The sequence below is a fragment of the Myiozetetes cayanensis genome, unplaced genomic scaffold (genome assembly GCF_022539395.1).
Source record: "Myiozetetes cayanensis isolate MyiCay16 unplaced genomic scaffold, myiCay2020 scf1, whole genome shotgun sequence".
NCBI lineage: Eukaryota > Metazoa > Chordata > Aves > Passeriformes > Tyrannidae > Myiozetetes > Myiozetetes cayanensis.
Genome location: NW_026086604.1, coordinates 88,857,921 through 88,876,948, shown reverse-complemented (window position 1 = coordinate 88,876,948; position 19,028 = coordinate 88,857,921). Strand labels below are relative to the sequence as shown.

General features: G+C 39.3%; 1 protein-coding gene across 2 annotated transcripts in view; it reads left to right on the top strand.

Moving 5' to 3' along the window:
* JARID2 (jumonji and AT-rich interaction domain containing 2) overlaps positions 1–19,028 on the top strand; it is a 215,211-nt gene that overhangs the window by 162,492 nt on the left and 33,691 nt on the right. For both annotated transcript variants that reach the window (XM_050307645.1, XM_050307717.1), the window contains exons 5-6: positions 6,320–6,496; positions 15,688–15,917. In XM_050307645.1, the coding sequence (XP_050163602.1) occupies positions 6,320–6,496; positions 15,688–15,917 (407 nt within the window). The remainder of the gene's footprint in view (positions 1–6,319; positions 6,497–15,687; positions 15,918–19,028) is intronic.

Genomic DNA, 19,028 nt, shown 5'->3' with positions numbered 1-19,028 from the left:
CTTACTGTTGTATGAGCATCAAATTATTATAACAGAGGACATGAAATACATTTGTCATCCTTTCATATGCATTACGCCACACTTTGTGTATAGTTGTGGTAATCATTTTTCCTACATAGTTAGGTTTTCTTTTGTGTTGGTCTCACAATAGGAGGGAAGACAAAAATACTCAAGAGAGAATTTCAGTAATGAAACTGTAGATACTGATGGAAACAGTTGCCAAACATACTTCAAGCCTAATTTTCTTAAAGAGCTGACTGTCCTCCCTTTTTGTAATAATTCATAGCTCATTGTAACTATGATGAGTGATTCTAAAAAGGACAACTCACCATTAACAATTTTCTCAATATTTACCATAGAAGCAGTAATTCCTGCTCTTTGGTGAGGAGAGGGTACCTGGAGTTGTGTCAGCTGTTTAAGCTTTCTGTGTACTTGTAATCCCTTAGTCAGCCATGGAACTTTGTTCAAAAATTGTTCAAAAAGCCATAATAAGTTTTTCAAAATAGCATTGTGAGGGCCAGCTTTGGTAATTTGACCTTTCCCTGGTGACTGGGAGGAGGAGAAGAGGGCTGGGAAGTTCTCTCCAGCCTGGTTTTGTCCATAGCTTTTCTGCTCTCGGCCATGAGACTTGTTGAACAAGAAAGGGTGAGTGGCACATGTCCAGATCACGGCAACAGGTTGACGGTGTTGTCAGGCAGATGCCTTGTATTGACCAGCTTTAACAGGAGTGTCCTTCCTGCTTTACTGTGTTTGTTACTAGTGAATGTCAGTAATTCTTTCAGTATCTTCCTTCTCCCATTGCTCCTGCATCCCGTGTCCATGTGCTAACGTACTTCTTGCCACTTGCCTCTTTCTGCCACCACAGCACATCTTTGTCCCTTCCTTCTTCTGCTCTGCTGCATGCCCTTTCTTGCAGCTTACAACCTCTGCCACAGCTTCTCCTTCCTTCCTTCCCAACATTTTTCAGTTGCCTCATCCAGGTCTTTGGTGATGGCACATTCTTTTGTGCAAATACTGATGCAAAACAAATCAGCTGTCTTGAGGGGAAAAGAATAGCAAGTAGGAATTGTATGCCTAGACATCATCAGGACAGAATGTAAAACGTGCAGCTTCTACACAAGATTGGAAACATACTGCATTTAATGTTTTGTTTAATAACATAAAGTGATATATTATGCTACACATTCAATAAGAAAAAGTGTGCATAGAAATTTTCCAAATCTCTTCTTGAGAGCTTGTAACGTTACATTACAGTTACAGCTTTATTAATGGACTTTAATTTCCTTAGTCTGGGATTTTAATCTGAATCGGTTCCCTGATCCAGTTCACCACATGGCCTCACAAAAAAATTATACTGCCACAGTTGAGGTGGTGGCACCGGAATAAGAACAAGAGGCCAGATGGAGGTAGATGTTCTGTAGACTGTTTCTGATGCCAAGAAAAATGTCCACACAACTACTTACAGTCTAGAGGGTGCCTTGTATGAAATGTCTTCTAAATAAGCGATGAGAAGTCAAATTTAATTTTCAGTTGCCATCAGATTTGCTGAGTGAGTGGGCTTTTCAGGCACCTGCCAATCGGAGACATGGCAGGGTGGGCTCCTCAATGTGGAGTGTTGCCCATGGGCTTTCCCCAGGCACTGCAGGGCTGCTCCCCTGCTCTCCCCTTTCATCTGCTGCAAAGCCCATGGTAGCAGCTGCCTGCACAACTTGGGGGCTCCCAGCACAGAAGGAGACTTGTAAAATTCAATACAGCCACGGGCTCTCATAGCTCTTTCACATCTTTTTCTGCTGTTTTCTTGGGAATGGAAAGCGAGGAAATGGGGAGTTACATACCTAGAGTGCTGAGACCTGGCAGGCACCACCTCCCTGGTGCAGATGTTGTCCTCTATCTTGATCATTGCAGCTCTTGTCTTTTGCTGTTGGTTATTAATTAATTTCTATTGTCATTCTTTAGGTTGCCCTCAGTAGGCTTTGAGAATCATACTTTGGTGCTAGGGAGGGCAGGAAGAAGAGGAGGAATGATTCTTCATCTTCACTCTTGCTGCCTGGCTGGCAAATATATGCAAGAAAGAACCGGCATAGCTGCCCTGTGGGTTTCTGTTGCTGAGTGCATCCAGGCAAAGCCAAAAACATGCAGAATAGTATTCTGTAAAGTTAAAATATCAAGGAGGCACCTACAACTATATGTTCTGTTCGTGCATCTGGCGAACCTGCACTTTTCTTATCCTCGTGCCATTTTGGAGGGCTGTCATACATCATTTTCATTGTCAAACGTGTCATTTTCATGATAAATATCTGTTACGTGGAGAAACATGAGAGCAACAACTCTCAACAAAATCTCTCTGAAAGGAGAGATGAAGATAGGCCAGATCTATGAGGAAGGGCAATATATTTTATTTGACCAACTGATACAGTTGGAAAAAACAAACCAGCTCTTGAGCGCACATTCTTCGCATCTCCAGTGGTCTTGAGCGTTCACGGCTACAGTAACAGTACTTAGTGTTGTTTGTATTAGCTTTGAGTAACAAATGGGTCCCCTGTAGAGATAGGCTGTGCCATCACACGCACATCCTGTCTGGTCTCAGAGAGGATAAGGCATATTTAGGACAGGAATCATTCTTATAGTAAAGAAGGTGAGTGATCATGTAGCTTCCACTCTTTACAGTGCAGCTTTGCTCATATGAGTTTCTTCAGTCTTGAGGAGTCAAAGTATTATTTCCATAAGAGGAGTTTTGAGTGTTCTTAGCTCTTATCCTGGTGTAAACCAGCAGTGCACATAAACCACTCACAAGTTAGGCATTGTCTAATAAACATAATTGTCTTTCTTTTAGTTTGAATGAAATCACAGTGTACTTACAGCCTTGTCTTCCCTTCAGTTTGCTCATAAACGGAATTTTGTAATATCTTGAGCTTGAGCAGCCTGTTTAAATATTTTAAATCAGTGTTTTCTAAGGCTTTGGACATGTTTAGATACATAACCCTAAACTGAAAATGGTTTTAGCCTGCTTAACACATAGCTGTGAACAAATTATTTGAGGCTATTTCAGAACTGAAATCATATTATAAAAGATGATGATAAAAATAGTCTTAATATAAAATGAAAGCAAGAAAACTCAGAGCTTTTAGATTTCTTTCAGTGTCTTCCATCCATAACAATGCTTAAATAGAACAAAAATGTGCAAGTCCAGACTTTTTTTGTTTCTTTCTGTTTGGCAAGTCAGGTTTAATAAATACATAGGAAAAGCTGATGAGGAGGAGGGAAGGAGACCCAGACTGAACGCCGGCTTTTCTCCAAGGTCTCATATTGCAGAGCACTTAGATCAATAAAGAGAGGGTTAGCAGGACTCTCCTGTGTTATTGGATGTTGCTAGTCTAATTTCTCTGGAAATATACTTCCCGAACAGTCCCAGCTGTCCCAGGAATGCAGTTTAACCGTTGTTGTTCATAGTTCTTGATGGGAAAGAATTAAAAAATGTCATTCTGACAGAAGATTTATGCACTGAGATTACAATGATTGAATACCAGGAGTTAGGTAAAGTTTGTGCCTGCTCTCCGACTTGGTAGGACTCTCCCTGCTTTCTAAGCAAAATGACAGAGCACTATATTTTATTCTGTGCTTTAATAAAAAGGAAGGAAAAAAAAAAGATTGCTATTGTAATAACATTTGCATTGCAGATGATACTTTTTTTGCTGGTTGCTGTTGAAAGCTACTGCCAAAAAAGCTTTGGATTGTAGGGAAGATGAAGCTTAGAGATCAGACACTGTATCTAGTCTGCTATTTTAGTGTCTCAGAAGGATAAATTTTCTGACTATTTCTCTAATTACAATAGGGAGATTTCAGTCTGTGTTTGAATCTAATTTTGAGGGTTCCTAACAGTAAGTTTCTTTTATGCATCATTTGTCAATGCACTGATGATGTCAGACTTCAGATCCTGGTAAGAACTGATGCACTTGTATCCGGCTTCTGAACCCATACTACACATAGGGTACCTAAATGGAAGAAAGAAACAATTTATTTTTTAGGCAGCAACAGTTTATTTTTTAGAGTCTTCTAGTTAGTTGCTGTTGAGCCAAAAAGCTCCCCTCTGAGCAGAAGAATTAATGTGCCTGTGCCTTTCACCACCTCTTACCTGCTATGGTTAATTGCTCTGAGTGTGCCAAAAAGTTCTGGGCTTGCATAAAAAATGTGAAGTTTTTTTGTTTCTGTAAGTTGCTACAGCTTCCATGCCACGAAATATGTCAACAGTCTTAATTTGGTCATTAGTCTATATAAATATGAAGGCTGTGGCATGCAAAAACCTTTCCCCCTAGGATAGTCATATGTGTCCGTACGTTTATGGCTAGGTTTGATGGATTACCACGAACACTGTTTCAGGGGGGAAGAATCATCATGCCCTCCATGCTGCTGTGGTCTCGTAGGTGTCCAAGGACCAGCACTCATACACAGCACAGGATGCTGGTGGGGAGTTTCTCTCTGCTTCTCTCAGAGGCAGCCATAGTTCCAAAGGGGCTGTTATTGAGGCCAAGAGCAGAGGTCTTAGTGGTGGGGGCTAAGCCCCACAGAGCCACTCATTCACTTCCCCCTCAGCGGGATGGAGGAGAGAGCTGGAAGGGTCAAACTAAGAAAACTCATGGGTTGAGATAAAAACAGTTCAATAGATAAAGCAAAAGCTACAAGCAAAGCCAAACAAGGAATTCGCTACTTACCATTGGCGGGCAGGTGTTCAGCCAAGCCCAGGAAAGCAGGGCTCCATCACATATAATGGTTACTTGGAAAGACAAGTCCTGTAACTCCGAATGTTCCCCCCTTCCTTTATCCTTCTTACCCCAGCTTTTATTGCTGAGAATGATGTCATATACTCTGGAATATCGGTTTGGCCAGTTGGGCTCAGCTGTCCTGGCTGTGTCCCCTCCCAATTTCTTGTGCACTCCAGCCTACTTGCTGGCAGAGCAGCGTGAAAAATTGGGGCAAAAAAATACCTTGACGCTGTGCAAGCACTGTTTAGCAATGGCTAAAACATACCATTATTATCAACCCTGTTTCCAGCACAAGTCCAAAACATAGCCCCATTCCAGCTCTTATGAAGAAAATTAACTCCCCATCAAAACCAGTATAGTTAGGAAAGGATGATTCATCACAGAAACAACCCATCCCAGTTTTTGTGCCATGTTTAGGCATCCATTCATTAAAATGTAATTTTTATAGTTACAAGTATTTTTTACAAACCTGGTGGGAGCAGAAAATATGCAACCCCAAAATTAGCTTTAGTTAGTTGTTGGCAATGGCAATACCAACAATTCAAAACCGAACACGGAATTGCAGTTCTAAAGAGCTTGAAGCCAGAAGTGCTTCCTAAGGAAGCACCAGCCAAATAGCCACTACCTTGCATTTTTGGTCTGTAGCCCAGTTCTCTTTGTCTTTTTTGTTTTATTTATCTACAGGAAAATAACTGAAGCGATGAGTTGCCATTATCCACATCTATTGACTCTATTTTTTCCCTTTCTTTACCAAAAATTCTTTCCTTGGGAGTAAGTAGGAGGCTCCTAGGGCACATGTCCCTCCAGGGGATAGACAGAAGACTCATTTTGAATGGAATGATACTGGACACAAGGGAAAGTGTCCATTAGTTGTCAGCAATATTTGTACATTTAAAAATCATGGGAGTATCGTGGGAAGTAATCAAAAGAAGCAACATCCTCAAGAGGAGCACACAGGGAATCAGGAGGCCTTTGCTCTTTTCTCTCCTTTGCCAGTAATCTGCTAGGCAAATAAGCATCTCAATGTCTTGGTTTTTCTCTTTGTTTCATACTGCAGAATACTGCAAAATACTGTGTGCAGTACTATAGAGGTCTTCAAAGCATTGGGAAGTTTAAGTGCTAATGCTTTATTGTAATGATAACCTAAAAATATTGCCATGGTGCAGATTGTTTTTTCTTTTTTCTTCTGTTTGGAAAAGCTGTAAGCTTCTAGATGTTAAGACTTCAGTGAGGCACTTGAGCATGCATTTGAAATTAAGCATGTGCATTAGTCCTTTTCCTGAATACACAAAGCTATTAATTAGGGCTTATAGCAAGACTATTTGATTGTCTGAAGTATGAATAGAATGTGCTTGAGAGAGGAGAGAACCCCGCTTTTTAAGCACATGTGTATCCTGTTGGTAAAAACTAATAAAACCCCTCTAGTTAATCATGACCTTCTGTCTCTGAGTCCCTCTCTTCCCTTGCTATGCATGACACTGAAGTGGGTTATGATCAATATGGTTAGTGCAGTAAGTGAATGTAATGATGCTAATGGGCCATTTCTTTATAATGATCAGGTTCTCCAGCCCTGCCCAGCAACATGGTATATTTTGGAAGCTCTCAGGATGATGAGGATGAAGAAGAGGAGGAGGAGGAGACAGAAGACACAAAAACAGCCACAAACAATGCTTCATCATCATGCCAGTCAACCCCTAGGAAAGGAAAAACGCATAAACAAGTACCAAATGGGCAAGGTAGGTCCTAAATAGTGCTGTTCTCCTGCACCCCTGCTAAAGACATATATGAGCTGAATGTGCTCAGTCCTTTTCTGTTCTTCTGGATCTGAGTGAAAAAGTGATGGAGTGAGATGTAGAGTTAGCATCACGTGCTTTAACCTGTTTCTTCTGACAGTCTGAACTCTATGGCAGAACTATAACTGCAGGGCTGGAATTACATACACACACACACACACACACATATCAATGTGGGGATCTCTTCTCCATGTAACAAGCAATAGGGCCAGAGGAAATGGCCTCAAGTAGCTCCAGATGGCATTTGGAATGGATACATACTCAGACATATACTGGAGTTATACACACATACACATATATGTATAAACACGCAGTCACTATCTCTGGCTTTTTTGTGACTAACATTTAATTTTGAATTAAATTATTTTATCAAAGCTAAATAAAATAGAAACCTCCGTAAGTGATATCAAAATGTGTCACTTAATTTTTCACATGCAGTATTGAGACCACAGTGCAGTCGGTTACGATATTACATTCCTGTTCTTGACTGAAAGATTTTTATGAAAAAAAACCTTTTCAAGACAATTATTTCTTTGCAAATCAGTAAAAGCTGCATTCATTACACAGTGTGTCATGTCCTTGTGCCATATCTTGAAAAATGGATCTGTGTGTATTGCAACATCACCTAGCATAGAATGGAAGACCTAAAAGCCATGCTGAAAATTTTAAGCCTACTGTAATGCTGCACTGAAATGCCAGTGTCCTGTGTGTTGTGGTTCTCTCTCCAGCAAGAGGTCTTGTATCATAGCAATTCTTTGCTGTGTCTGCTTGATATAATTTCAAAATGTAACCTGTGCTCTCTGTTCCCTTTCTTGGTATTAGTTTACCATGAAAAACTTTCTTTCTGGTGACCACCCCTTCAGCTCTTCCCCTTTTAGTAGGAGGACTGAAAGGAATGTCTCTCTGCAGTGCACTTTTTGAGAGATGATTGTGACCTGTGCTTGCTTTTTTTTTTTGTTCATTCATGCTACCCTGCTCTGAAGAAGAGATTAGTAGATCCCAATTACTTCACTGAGCTGATCCTCATCTCCACTTCTCAAAAGAGAGTTTTCTATAAAATGGTGCCTTTGTTATACATATGCCAGAATTTTTTGTCATGGCTGTGTCTGGATTTGGTTTTATTGCACACCCAAGCTCAAAAACTCTCTTTTTGCGAACAATTTGTGGAGAATTGCACATGGATGTTATGTCTAATAGCATTTCAGCTGTCAGCTGTGACCAGGAGCTTTAGTGCTGTACTAGCCATAGATCAAAACTTGGCACTTAGGATTGATTTCTAAATAAACCCCCCAAATAACAGGCACAAAACTCTACATATGGAAAATGAGATTGCATGCAACAGAACTGCTCCCTTAGAGTTTTAAATGTGATATATCATTACAAAAGGAGCTCATCATGTTCCTTGAGAATGTCCCAGATGGCAGCCACTTTGAAATTAGCTCAAAACCGGAGACACCTGAAATCTTAATTGGGGGTAAGTAAAGGCAAACATAATGAGCCATCTAATGGCTTCATAATCTTTATCAATATAGATCAGAGTAAATGAAGTTTCTACTTTAATAGAGCTGCAAAAGACCTTTATAAAATACATAGGAGACAATGTGAGATGTTTTGACAAAGGTGACGAAACAGGAATTCCCAGAGAAGGCAGCTGCTGCTTCTTCGTCATTGTAATTTCTTTTTTTCTTCTTCTCTCTCTTTTTTTTTTTTTAATTAAAATTTCCTTACCCAGGGGTATTCCCATTTTTCAGTGTCTGTTATGTTGGTTGACAGCCAATAGTATTTTTGTTTCATGTGAATAAAGTAGGTTCTGGTTCATGTGTGTCTGTTTTAAATGAGACCACACACAAAGGCAGACCAGGGACGGGTGCAGCAAATGAACTTAATCTAGCGTGAGAGTCTATTTTTAATGAATTAAAGTCTTTTGTTTTTAATATACAATGTGTAGTCAAGCACTTTAGACCTGAAAAGCTAAGCATTTGCTATGACATACAGCAACAAAGGTCCAGAGCTTGATTAATGTTATTAGACAGCGTCAAATGATTGCTTTCTACTAAATGGGGGCCAGAACAACTTTTCTGGGCGAAGTCATTTGTCAATATCCTCTTCTGATGCCAATATGGGGCATTATTAAGGTTGCACACCAAACTATTTGTTATAACCAAGCCTGTTGAGACACCTTTTGGGCAGCTAACTCAATCGAGAACGCCCAAGCATGAATGGGAAGCACGTATAACACGTGGCATAGCTTGCTGCACAAGATGTAATTAGCTCAACTGACTTGTCACCTTCCAACCTGACTGCTTACATAGATATATTTAAAGCATCGAATTGTTACCTGTGCCTTTTCATCCTCCTTTCATAGTACTTCTTATGTGCTGCACACATACCCAGCTGTTAAAGAGCAAAGTAAAATGTTTGGCAGGAGAAGTGTTTTCCCCTGCATTCATGGGAGTGTGCAAAAGGATATGTAACAATGTGCAAGTCTTTCCAGGGAGGTACTGAGTCTAAATTACATATCCCCGCTGCTCAGAGGAAATTCCACGTTGTAGGTAAGAGGGTAGGCTTAGGTCTCTGTTCCTTTAAAACTTAATTCTTTGAATTCCTCACAACTAAATAAATCCCAGTTTGATTTAATTCTGCGGCACAATGGAAGTTTTTTTCTTCAGGCTCCTGAAGAAAAATATTTGCAGGTGCCAAGTGTTTTTCTAGGCAGGCTGTGATGATAGAGAGCTGGAAGATGCAGTTAGGGAGTTGTTGACTTATGAGTCCCATCACAAGAGCAAAAGAGGATAGGCATTGCTCTACTTGAAAGGGCTTGTGGATTGGAAGAGTGCCTCAGGAGGAGCAGTGTACACAGGTACAGTTGTATAGACAACTTCGAAATTGCATGCAGCAGGCTACAGTTCCTCTAGTTGGCTAATTTACTCAAGAGGAATGATTGCAGAATTAGATGTTTCTCACACCAGCACAGCAGCTCAAAGGTGGAGAGAAGGGCACATTTGGGCCTGCATACCTGGGAAAGTCCTGTTTGCTGTTGGATGCCTGACAATGACAATTAAGTTCTAATTTACATCTAGGAAAACAAAATTAGCCGTTGTCATTTGTAACCGGACTTCTGCGTGAAGGCAAATCTGGTTTCCTTAGGTGGAACAAACCAGCTCCAGTGTGCCAGAAAACCTACTGGGTCAGAAATGGTTACTGGTTCATGCTGTGTTTTGTGAACATGGTGAGATAAAAACATCTCTGCATGCCTTTTGGCTCAAATGAGCAGGGGAGAAAATTGTATAGGGCTTCCCACCCCCGCCCCCTTCGCCCTCAAATTTCAAAACAGGTCGGGCAGTAGCATGTAGTAAGCAGGCATTGCTAGAAATACTATACTCTGCTTTAGGGCTGCCTTACTCACCAGAAACACAGAAGAATGTTTCACTTCTCAATTTGCAATGGATAATTTAGCAGAGTAATTTCCTTACATGTGTAGTAGTAAAAAGAAGATGCAGGAAAAGATTGTAGATAGCTCTTTTCTTATTTCAGGATAGAGTGCAATGCAGTGTTTGTATATTTTGGGCTTAAATGGCATATATTTTACATACATTACTGTTTGAGTGTGTTGTGAGAAAATTCTCATTTGTGGTTGCAATTCTTTATTTAGTTTTGGTTTAAAATAAATTTGGTATTTGTGGGTGGGTACATAAGACAGAGGCTTAGGCTCACACATCTTTTTTAGTGAAATTAATCCTGAAGAGGTAAACATTTAGAAGAAAAATATTTTTGCATCCAGCTAAAATGCAGAATGAGAAAATTTCAGGCAGAGTACTACAATAGTTAATGGGTAGGCAATTATTTTGATGATTTACAGCCTTTTGTTGAAATACCATGGAACCAGTAATTGTTGCAATAAACATTTTTGCACATTTAATTTTTCTGCAAAAATATGTAACACGAAAATTACCCGGTTTGCAGTAATTTACATATTTAAATATGCAAATCAGGCACAACACATTTGGGGATTTGTGGATTTTCAGTAGCTAGATGTATGACCTGTGGAAAAGAATAGGAGAGCTGGAAGTTGCTCAAAAAAAAATTGAATTGTTATCCTGGTGAGAGACTCGTGATAACAAGGCAGACACTTCTTGTATGGACTTGCTGCTTAGCGAGTGACCCTTTTGATGTTGTTTGTGTCGTAATGGTTAGGTGAGAGTAATGAATTTGTGCTGAGACGAGACACTTGGTATTGAATTTTTGCAAACGGTGGCATGGTGTCTCATACCAATAGCGCTTCTCCCACTGGCCTAATGTATTCCTGTGAGTGTAGGGTTTCAGCTGAGTTATTGATGGTGTCAAAAAGAAATTCAGTGTTACCTATCTGCCATGGTTCTCCTGTTTGACTTCTGTTAGCATGCAGCTATGGAAATTTTGTCGCGGTGTTGTCCGCTGAGAAATTGCCTTGTGTTGCATTAGGACTTCGGAGAAGAGCGCAAACAGCAGTACCACATGTACCATATGGTGTGGTGTTGGCCTTTTCTTCTGAAGTATGCCTTTGCTCCTGACTCTGAGTAGGTAGATCATGTTGAGGGGCTCCAGAAGACAGCTTCTTTCTCTGGAAATGGTGTATAGAAGACTGAACATACCCAACGTTTAAGGAAAACAGTTGGCAGTATTAAAATACTGTGTTTTATGGTAGTAGATGATTGTTTTAGTTCCTTTGGGAGGGGAAAAGAATTATTGCCTGGGTCCTTTAACTCAGTTTGAGAGCCACATAAATGTTTTCACAGTGACTTAAAACTGAATTAAAGCCAGAGCAAGAATGTTTTTGTACAGTAACGGATACTTAATGCCAGAAAGTTGATTAATATTACATCTCCTCCCAAACACGATCTATGTAACAACATGAGGTTTGCATTGGAATAGCTGGCTCAGGTTCATAATATTGGCAAGGCTCCCTTTTCTCCTTCTAAAAACAAAACTTCTCCCTTTCACTCTTATCTTCCCTCTCTATTTTGGATGGTTTTATGAATGCGCAATCACTCGCTTTATACAGCACAAGGTCTGCAACATGTGGCATATCTGTACATGTACGGTTCACGTGCCTTCATCTTCCAGACACTGGCATACAGCAGAAGGTTCAGTACTCTGCTGTCCATGTTATACCTCCCCAGTTATCTTAAGTATAAAGCATATCAAGTGCAGGAGCAATCTCCGAGAGGGCTTGGGAAAGAAAGCTTTGCCCATGGAGTCAACAGTTGTCTGAACCCAGTCCCCTAAGTAGTTGTGCTGCTTACACAGTGAAAGCCTGATTACTGTACATCTTATAAATTAGCTTCTGAATGGCTGGCTGGCTGTATCCTGTAAAATGTTTGTGTGCAAATTAATTTGTAGGAATGCTTCTGAAAATTGCTGAAAACACATAATGTTTATCGCTCACTACAGTGTCAATTCCTGTAGTAAATGCTTAGTTAATCTGTAGTAATTGAGCACATCTGTGGCTTTCCTTGACCAAAAATTTTATCAGACATTGTTATAGCTGCACCTAGTACACACAAGATTTGCAGTTTCCATTGGTTTGTGTGGGGATTCTTTATCACAGTTTCAAATGAGACACCCGAAAGTCCCTGTATGGGTTCCTGGGTGAATATTGGTGCCAAGGGTCTAGTTCCCCCGATGCAGAGAGCACTGTGATGTATCCGTGGGGATCACGCCTGCCATAAGGTTTTGCTCTGCTGCCATAAATTGTATCAGTTGTTTAAAAACCCCCAGTGCTTGTGAGTTGTGAATGTGGTGGTTCAGCTTCTTTGCGTTTGATCATCATTGCTAACGAAAAGGTCCACAAGTATTTCACTCTGGGACTCTTATTGTTTCAGCTTAATAATAATTGCTTTGGAGGATGCAACATTTTGAGAACAAGCTTTCAGATGGATTTATTTCTATTTGGAGTGTCTGAACACTAATAATTTACTTGCACTTTTAATTATCTTTAAGTAGTGCTCTTACCTTTAACTATAAGCTGTTCGGGAATTGTAGAGTTGCTTAAGGTAGCATAAAATAATCATAATTCAAGAGTACAGATGATTTCTGCTTCAGTAATGTTAGTTTCACCACTCATGTGGGTTGGACTTTTTTTTCTCTGTCTATTTTTTAATGAAGTTACTGCTTCAAGGATGAAACCTTTATTGACTACACGTTAGCAAGGAAATAAAGGGAGCAGAACATTGGATATTGCACCTCTCAGAGTTATCTCTAACATGGGAGATTGTAGCTGGGACATGTGTATCTGGGTAATAAAGTGTAAGGGTACACCTTTTCTAATTTTCGGAGTGCTTCAGAAATATTTAAGAACTGTCAGATGTGAAGGAGAATGGAATTTACTGCGTAAGAAGACACAAAAGAAATAGTAATGATTTAATTTTTTCATCAGATTTGGTCTCAGTAATATTTATTGCACAATTTTGGGGGTTTACTGTTTCCTTTGAGAAGTGGGTGTTTCTGTCTTATCAGTTACTCTTCGACAATGAGGTTTCTTGGGGGGGATTTTTGATCTTTCCTGGTGATTTCGTCTTCACTGAATCATCTTACTATCTGTATTGTACTAAATATCTTATCGTCTAAATAACTTTCTTCAACATTTTTAATCAGATGAGAACAAAATCATAGTCTTGGGGATTCCCCCCCCCACCTTAAATGCTTGGCTTGTGATAGTGTTTTGTAATTACCCAAGTGAACATTTTGATACTTGTTCACGTAATATGTTTGTGAATTTTTCAGAACTTACTATTGCAGAAAGGTTTTGTACCCATCTATCTGGATATAACAGTTATCTAGGTGTTGGAAGAAACAAACACTGATTTTTATAGAAACTGATACCATCTACTGTTTAACTAGAGACAGCTGGGCTAGAATTGTTTTGCATCTACTTCTCCTTTTATTGTGTTTTCAGACTTTAGGCTTTTTAAGCTTTTCTTGTGAGGCTGAACATTTTTTTCTCTCCTGTTTCTCTCTTCTCCCTTTCAAGAATCTTACAAATTAAGACAAAAGATAATTACTCAGAGGGTAAAACTGGCAGGGTTCCCACGACACTTAAAATTAATGAGCTGTTGCATATAAAATATACCTTGTCTCATGTTCTTTTTTTTTTTTTTTTTTTTTTGGTGAACCATAGAAGTGCGTAATTTGGCTTTTTGGCTGTGTTTTCTGTTTTAGTGATCTCAGGTTTATAAACTGGCAACTGATTACAGAAAACTAATCTCTCTGACTTAATGTTTCCTTAGGAGCAGATCAGTATATACAAAGGAAGATATCACTGGCAATGATAAAATGCATGTTAACAAAGCTGCCATTGGTTGTTTGTGCTATGTCTTATTAAAAATAAATAGTTGTGCTTTGTGCATCTGTAGCGCCTTCCATGTGATGTGAGAACTCCTTACAAAGGAGGATAAATGTATTGTCATGTACTTCCTGATAGGGGTTGGCAATTATTATCGGTTCCATCACTAGAAATGAGACACGAAGGGTTATGTGACTTTCATTGAAATCCCCGAGAAATCCTTGGCTGGCTGGGGCAGCGCCAGTTGTTCCTGAGCTCATGAGTGACAGAGCCATGGGGAAATTTGCAGTGACTTCACTGCCGGCAGCTTTTCTCTCATTCTTACTCTGTTTGTGCAGTGGGGAAGGAAGAGAGGAAGAAAAGCAATTGCAATTTTTTCTTTTTTACATAATCTGCTTCAACACTTGTGACTGACTAAATATGATAAGTGACCTGAAAATCAAATTTGTCAATAGTTTGCTGGAGTTTCAACCGTTGGAGGTGCTGTGGGAAGCTAGATAGCTGATTGAGAGGATTTGGAGGTAGGTGTCTAATCAGAAGCAGCTTAGCTGCCCCTCTTCTGTCCAACAGGACTGAGTTTTTTATTACTACTATTACTCCTGCTATGACTGTCATACTACAGGACATATGTAGAGACAGCTAAGCTTTACAAAATGAGATAAGAAGGTATGCTATTGTCATGTTTAGTGACAAAAGAAGGCTTTCGTTTCACAGGAAAACAGTAACTTAATTCATTTAGTTACTATTCCCAAACAGATGGTGTGTGTTGTGTGTAATAAAAAAGATTTTTACATACTTGTGCTATTAAGTATTTATGAAGTTTCTTATTTACATCCTTTCCTAAACCATGGCAAAAAAAAAAGGCAGAGGTAGAAATCAAGAGCAGATGAGTAGAAGACAGAAGGGCACCTGCCATGGTGGGTGTTGGATCATAAGCCTTGTGGACGTCTGTCAAGTGCTTCACTGAAGAGGGGGCATCACTCACATGAATTCGTCACATTTTTGACTAACAAACAGATAAATGTGATGTGGATTTTTTTTAACCTCAGTTTTTCATGTTCCCTGACAACAAAAGAGCAGTGAATATTCTTAAATAAATTCAGCAGAGGGACAGGAAAAAAACTTGCTTGTATATATTTGCATAATATTTATTGCATGAAAAATAACGGTTTCTGTTCCATGCTTTCCTATCCCTTCACTTCATTAGAAGGCTATGGTGCTCAGCATGGATCCCAGCATTACTTTATATGACACGTTCCAAAACGGTTTTAGTATTTTCCTTTCTTTGCAGAAGTACCTGTTTCTATTTGCAGTTTTCTGCTATAGGCAAACTGCTGTCAGTTTGATTCAGCAGTTTGGATATTGATGAAAACAAAACATGCTTTTTCATGGAACGTTTCCTTTCCTCTATGCTGGTGTAAAAATAAATCTTTTTTTCTGTTTAGGTTATGTTTAGAATTCCCTCACTGCAGTAGCAAAAAAAAAGATAAAGCTGTCATAAATAAAAATCAAACTCATAATTCTAAATTTAGGTCAATCAAAACAGTAATATACCTTGTATGTTTTAATTTGGCTATTGAAGATAATGTGTGTTAACAAGCAAAGGAAATACTTTAGTAAATCTGTTCATATAAAGAAATATGCAAACTAGTTCTAAGATTACTGATTTAACTTTAAATATAAGAGGACATTTACTAAATATCCAACACTGAGTGCAGAGAAAGTTGGGATGTTTTGAATGAAGTGTTTTGTTTTGTATAATTTTTTTTGTTTCCTTTTTTTTCCTCAATAACCTGATTTTCTCTCTTCTCAGTTTTCAATGGGTCCAGCAAATCATCGAAGGAGAAAGAACCTGCTCAGAAACACAAAAGCAAAGAGGCCACACCAGGGAAGGAGAGGAACAGCGAACATAAGGCTGAGAGTCGAAAAGACCAGGCTGCTGCTAATCACCATCCTACTACAAACACTGGCTCCTCTACGAAAGGGCTCACTGCTAACAACCACCACACTCTTCATAGATCGGCTCAGGACTTAAGGAAACAGGTAATGAATTGTACTCTGCTGTGGACACGTGGGAAACACAGGCTTTTAAGGTTCTAAACTCCTTTCTCCACTGCTTTGTCTAGATTGAACGTGGGAATCCTTAAAAGCGTACTCTGGAGACATCAGGGGGTTAATTTTCAGAGAGAGAAAGAATGAAAAAAGAAAAGTGTACATATGTGGGAAGTCAGTATTATAAAGCATGGTTTACAACCCTCTCTTTATATTATCCAGTACATACATATGAAAGAGTAAAGTTCACATCACTGTTTATGAAACCTTTCTGACTGGCACTCTTGCTGGCTTCCATGCTGACAGTGCCAAGGCTGTCAGCGTGTGGAAGAGCGAACTGCTTTTGTGTGTGGCTAGTCTGCTTGGGTTATCTCGGAGGCTCATTGGCGTTGTAAGAGAACCTCACACTGCACTTGGGAGCTTTGTCTTGCATATGGGCAGCACAAACCTTGGAGTCTGGGAAAAATGTTTTGCCCAGTGCAGTGCATAAAGAGGATGCTTCAGAATATTGCCTCTTTCACAGCGGATGGACCAGGTGGGAGAAGTTTTTTGAGTTCATGTTACTAGGTTGAAAGCTAGCAAAAAAAATCGGCAAGAGATTTGTTTCAGCCTGAGTTGAATTCTGGTGTAGAAGTTTAGCAGACCAGTCTTTCAGTGCTTGTGATTGGCATTTGGACAGGATTTGTCTTCATCTGTTTTTGATGATTGGGTCAAAGGGCTCCTAAAATAGCAGCTGTCAAATAAGGTTTTACAAAAGACTTTCAAAATCCCCACTCAATGTCCTTGTTCAGTCTGGGGCTGGGTTAGCAGAATACCTGCTCTACTGCAATGCAGTACAGAAAGCTTGCTGCACTTACGCCTATTAAGGTTTTTTTGGTTTATTTGGTTAATTCTCAGTGGGCCAATTAGAGACAGTCTTTATTTGCTGGCATCTAAAGGTTTTTTTTCTAAGTAGGCTGACCTTGCCTGGTTCTTTATTCACCATGGCAATTTTCCCTTATCTAGTCATCAGCTTGAATGTCTGCCTTCTTTTGCATCCTTTTGGATTTCTTTTTTGTGTTTGCCAGCATCGTATAACCCTTGCTGTGACATGCTCTGTGATGAGCTCTTTATGTTGAACAAGTTTCCCAAAATGTAAGGATGCACATCTTAATTTTTTTAATTAATCTTTTAACTTACTGGAACACTTGTGTGAAATGCTTTAAAGTTGTATCATCAAAGTCTGAATGGTTAAAATTGTTGTGAAAGTCAACTGCTGTCACTTGTGAAGGTAGTTCTGGAAGGAAAAAGACAGGTGTAGAACAATTTTGTCCACCATCCAAGTGGTTTTGCTTTGTAGACTATTAGATGTTTTCAGTTGTGCTACACAAAATGGAGAAAAATTTTAAAGCAATGCAGTACAACCAACAGTCAACCCCACACACACACAAAGGGTGGTCCTCATGCTTCAGAAAATAAGGGGTTTTAAGTTGAGATGATGATTTTTTTTTCTTTTTTTTTTTTCATGAAAGAATGTTAGGCAGCTAAATTTTCTTCTGCAACCCACAGTAGCATAAGTACTTTCTTACCAATTTTAATGAAAATGTGGCTCTAACTGATTAAAAGTGGATTATACATTTTGCCTAAGAGGAAGATTTGGCTTTGTCCAAAAACTTAGACTTACCAGTTATGTGATATTGGTAAATTTCCTGCTGTTGTCCCGAGTCTTTGACTTTTTCAGTATTTTCCCAAAGGAGATTTGTTTGCCCAGGGTGCCAGCCACATGTTCTTCCTTCTTCCACTATGCTTTTGCTCTCTGATGGCTGCATTTACATGGTTTATTTCTCTGTGTGTTTGTTTTGCGTTTAGAAAATAAAGACAGAATACTAGATTTTATTTTTTCCCCCTCTCTTTTTCTTCTGTCTTTCCTTTCCTAGTGAACCCTTGCATTTGTCACGTGTTCCTTATCTCTCTTTCTTCGTTCCTTTGCCATCTTTCCAAATCTTGTACTTCAAAAGGGTTGTGGGCAAAGGAAATGTAGTTCAATGGAGCCCTCTCTTGGCCTAATATGGTAATTTAGCTCTGCAAAACTTATCAGCACAGAACTATTTTTATGAATGAATTTGAGATGTTGCATAACTTGAATTTCTTTCGGACCAAAACTGTTGTTAGTGTTGCTAAAGTTGCTCTTATGACTGTGGTTTTTATCTAGCAGGTTGTTCATTGGTTTAATTTTTTTATGTATGTTTCTGGAGGCTGGATCCTAGGTGCGATGCAGAGGTGTGTATGTAGACCAGTTCAAACCAAACAAACCAATTGCTGCCAGATTATGTGCTGGTCCCCTTTGTCTTTTAAAGGACAACAAAATATAAAATGCGTGTTTTACTGCAGGGCAAGTGTTCAGTAAAGCAGAGAAAAGAGTGGTCTGAAGACAAGTATATGTCATCAAAACTGAGAACACAGGTGAAAAGCAAAGATAAGATTATTTACATCTCTAGTTTCACCTTTAGCTCAAGACTTTGAGTCATGTGAGCCTGATGTCAACCACTTTATTACTACAAGGTGACACAGCTAGTGGGTGAAAGAAAGGCTGTGGATGATGTCTACCTGAACTTCAATAAAGCCTTTGACACCATCTCCCACAGCAGACCAGGAATGTGTAGGAGGTAATGACTGACCAGCCAGAATTTCATATTGTTCAATGTGAAATCCTAAATCCACCTGTTTCTTTGATGGTGGGCTATGGCCTTGTTGTTTGTTCCACTTTTTTTTTCCAACTGGAAGTCATTTGTTGTAGGCAGTTCCACTTTGAACAATGTTCTGTTCTGGTCTATACGACTGTATCTTAAACATTATGTCTTCCTTTCTGAAAAAAATATCAAAAATGCCTCTGGGCACTTGGTGAGGGAAGAGGGAGAAGCATTTGAAAACTATTGTGTTATGTCTGCTGTAGAAAGATTATAGTTCTGCAGAAGTTTTCAGCAGTGTTTCATCCTTGTGGTGTCTCCTTGATTAGCAACCAGAAAGAAATAAGTGAATTCCACATAGTAGTCTCAAAACCAAGTGTTCTCTATTTCAGGACCTGTTCATCATTGATAACTTCAGCAAGTTTGAATAGAAACT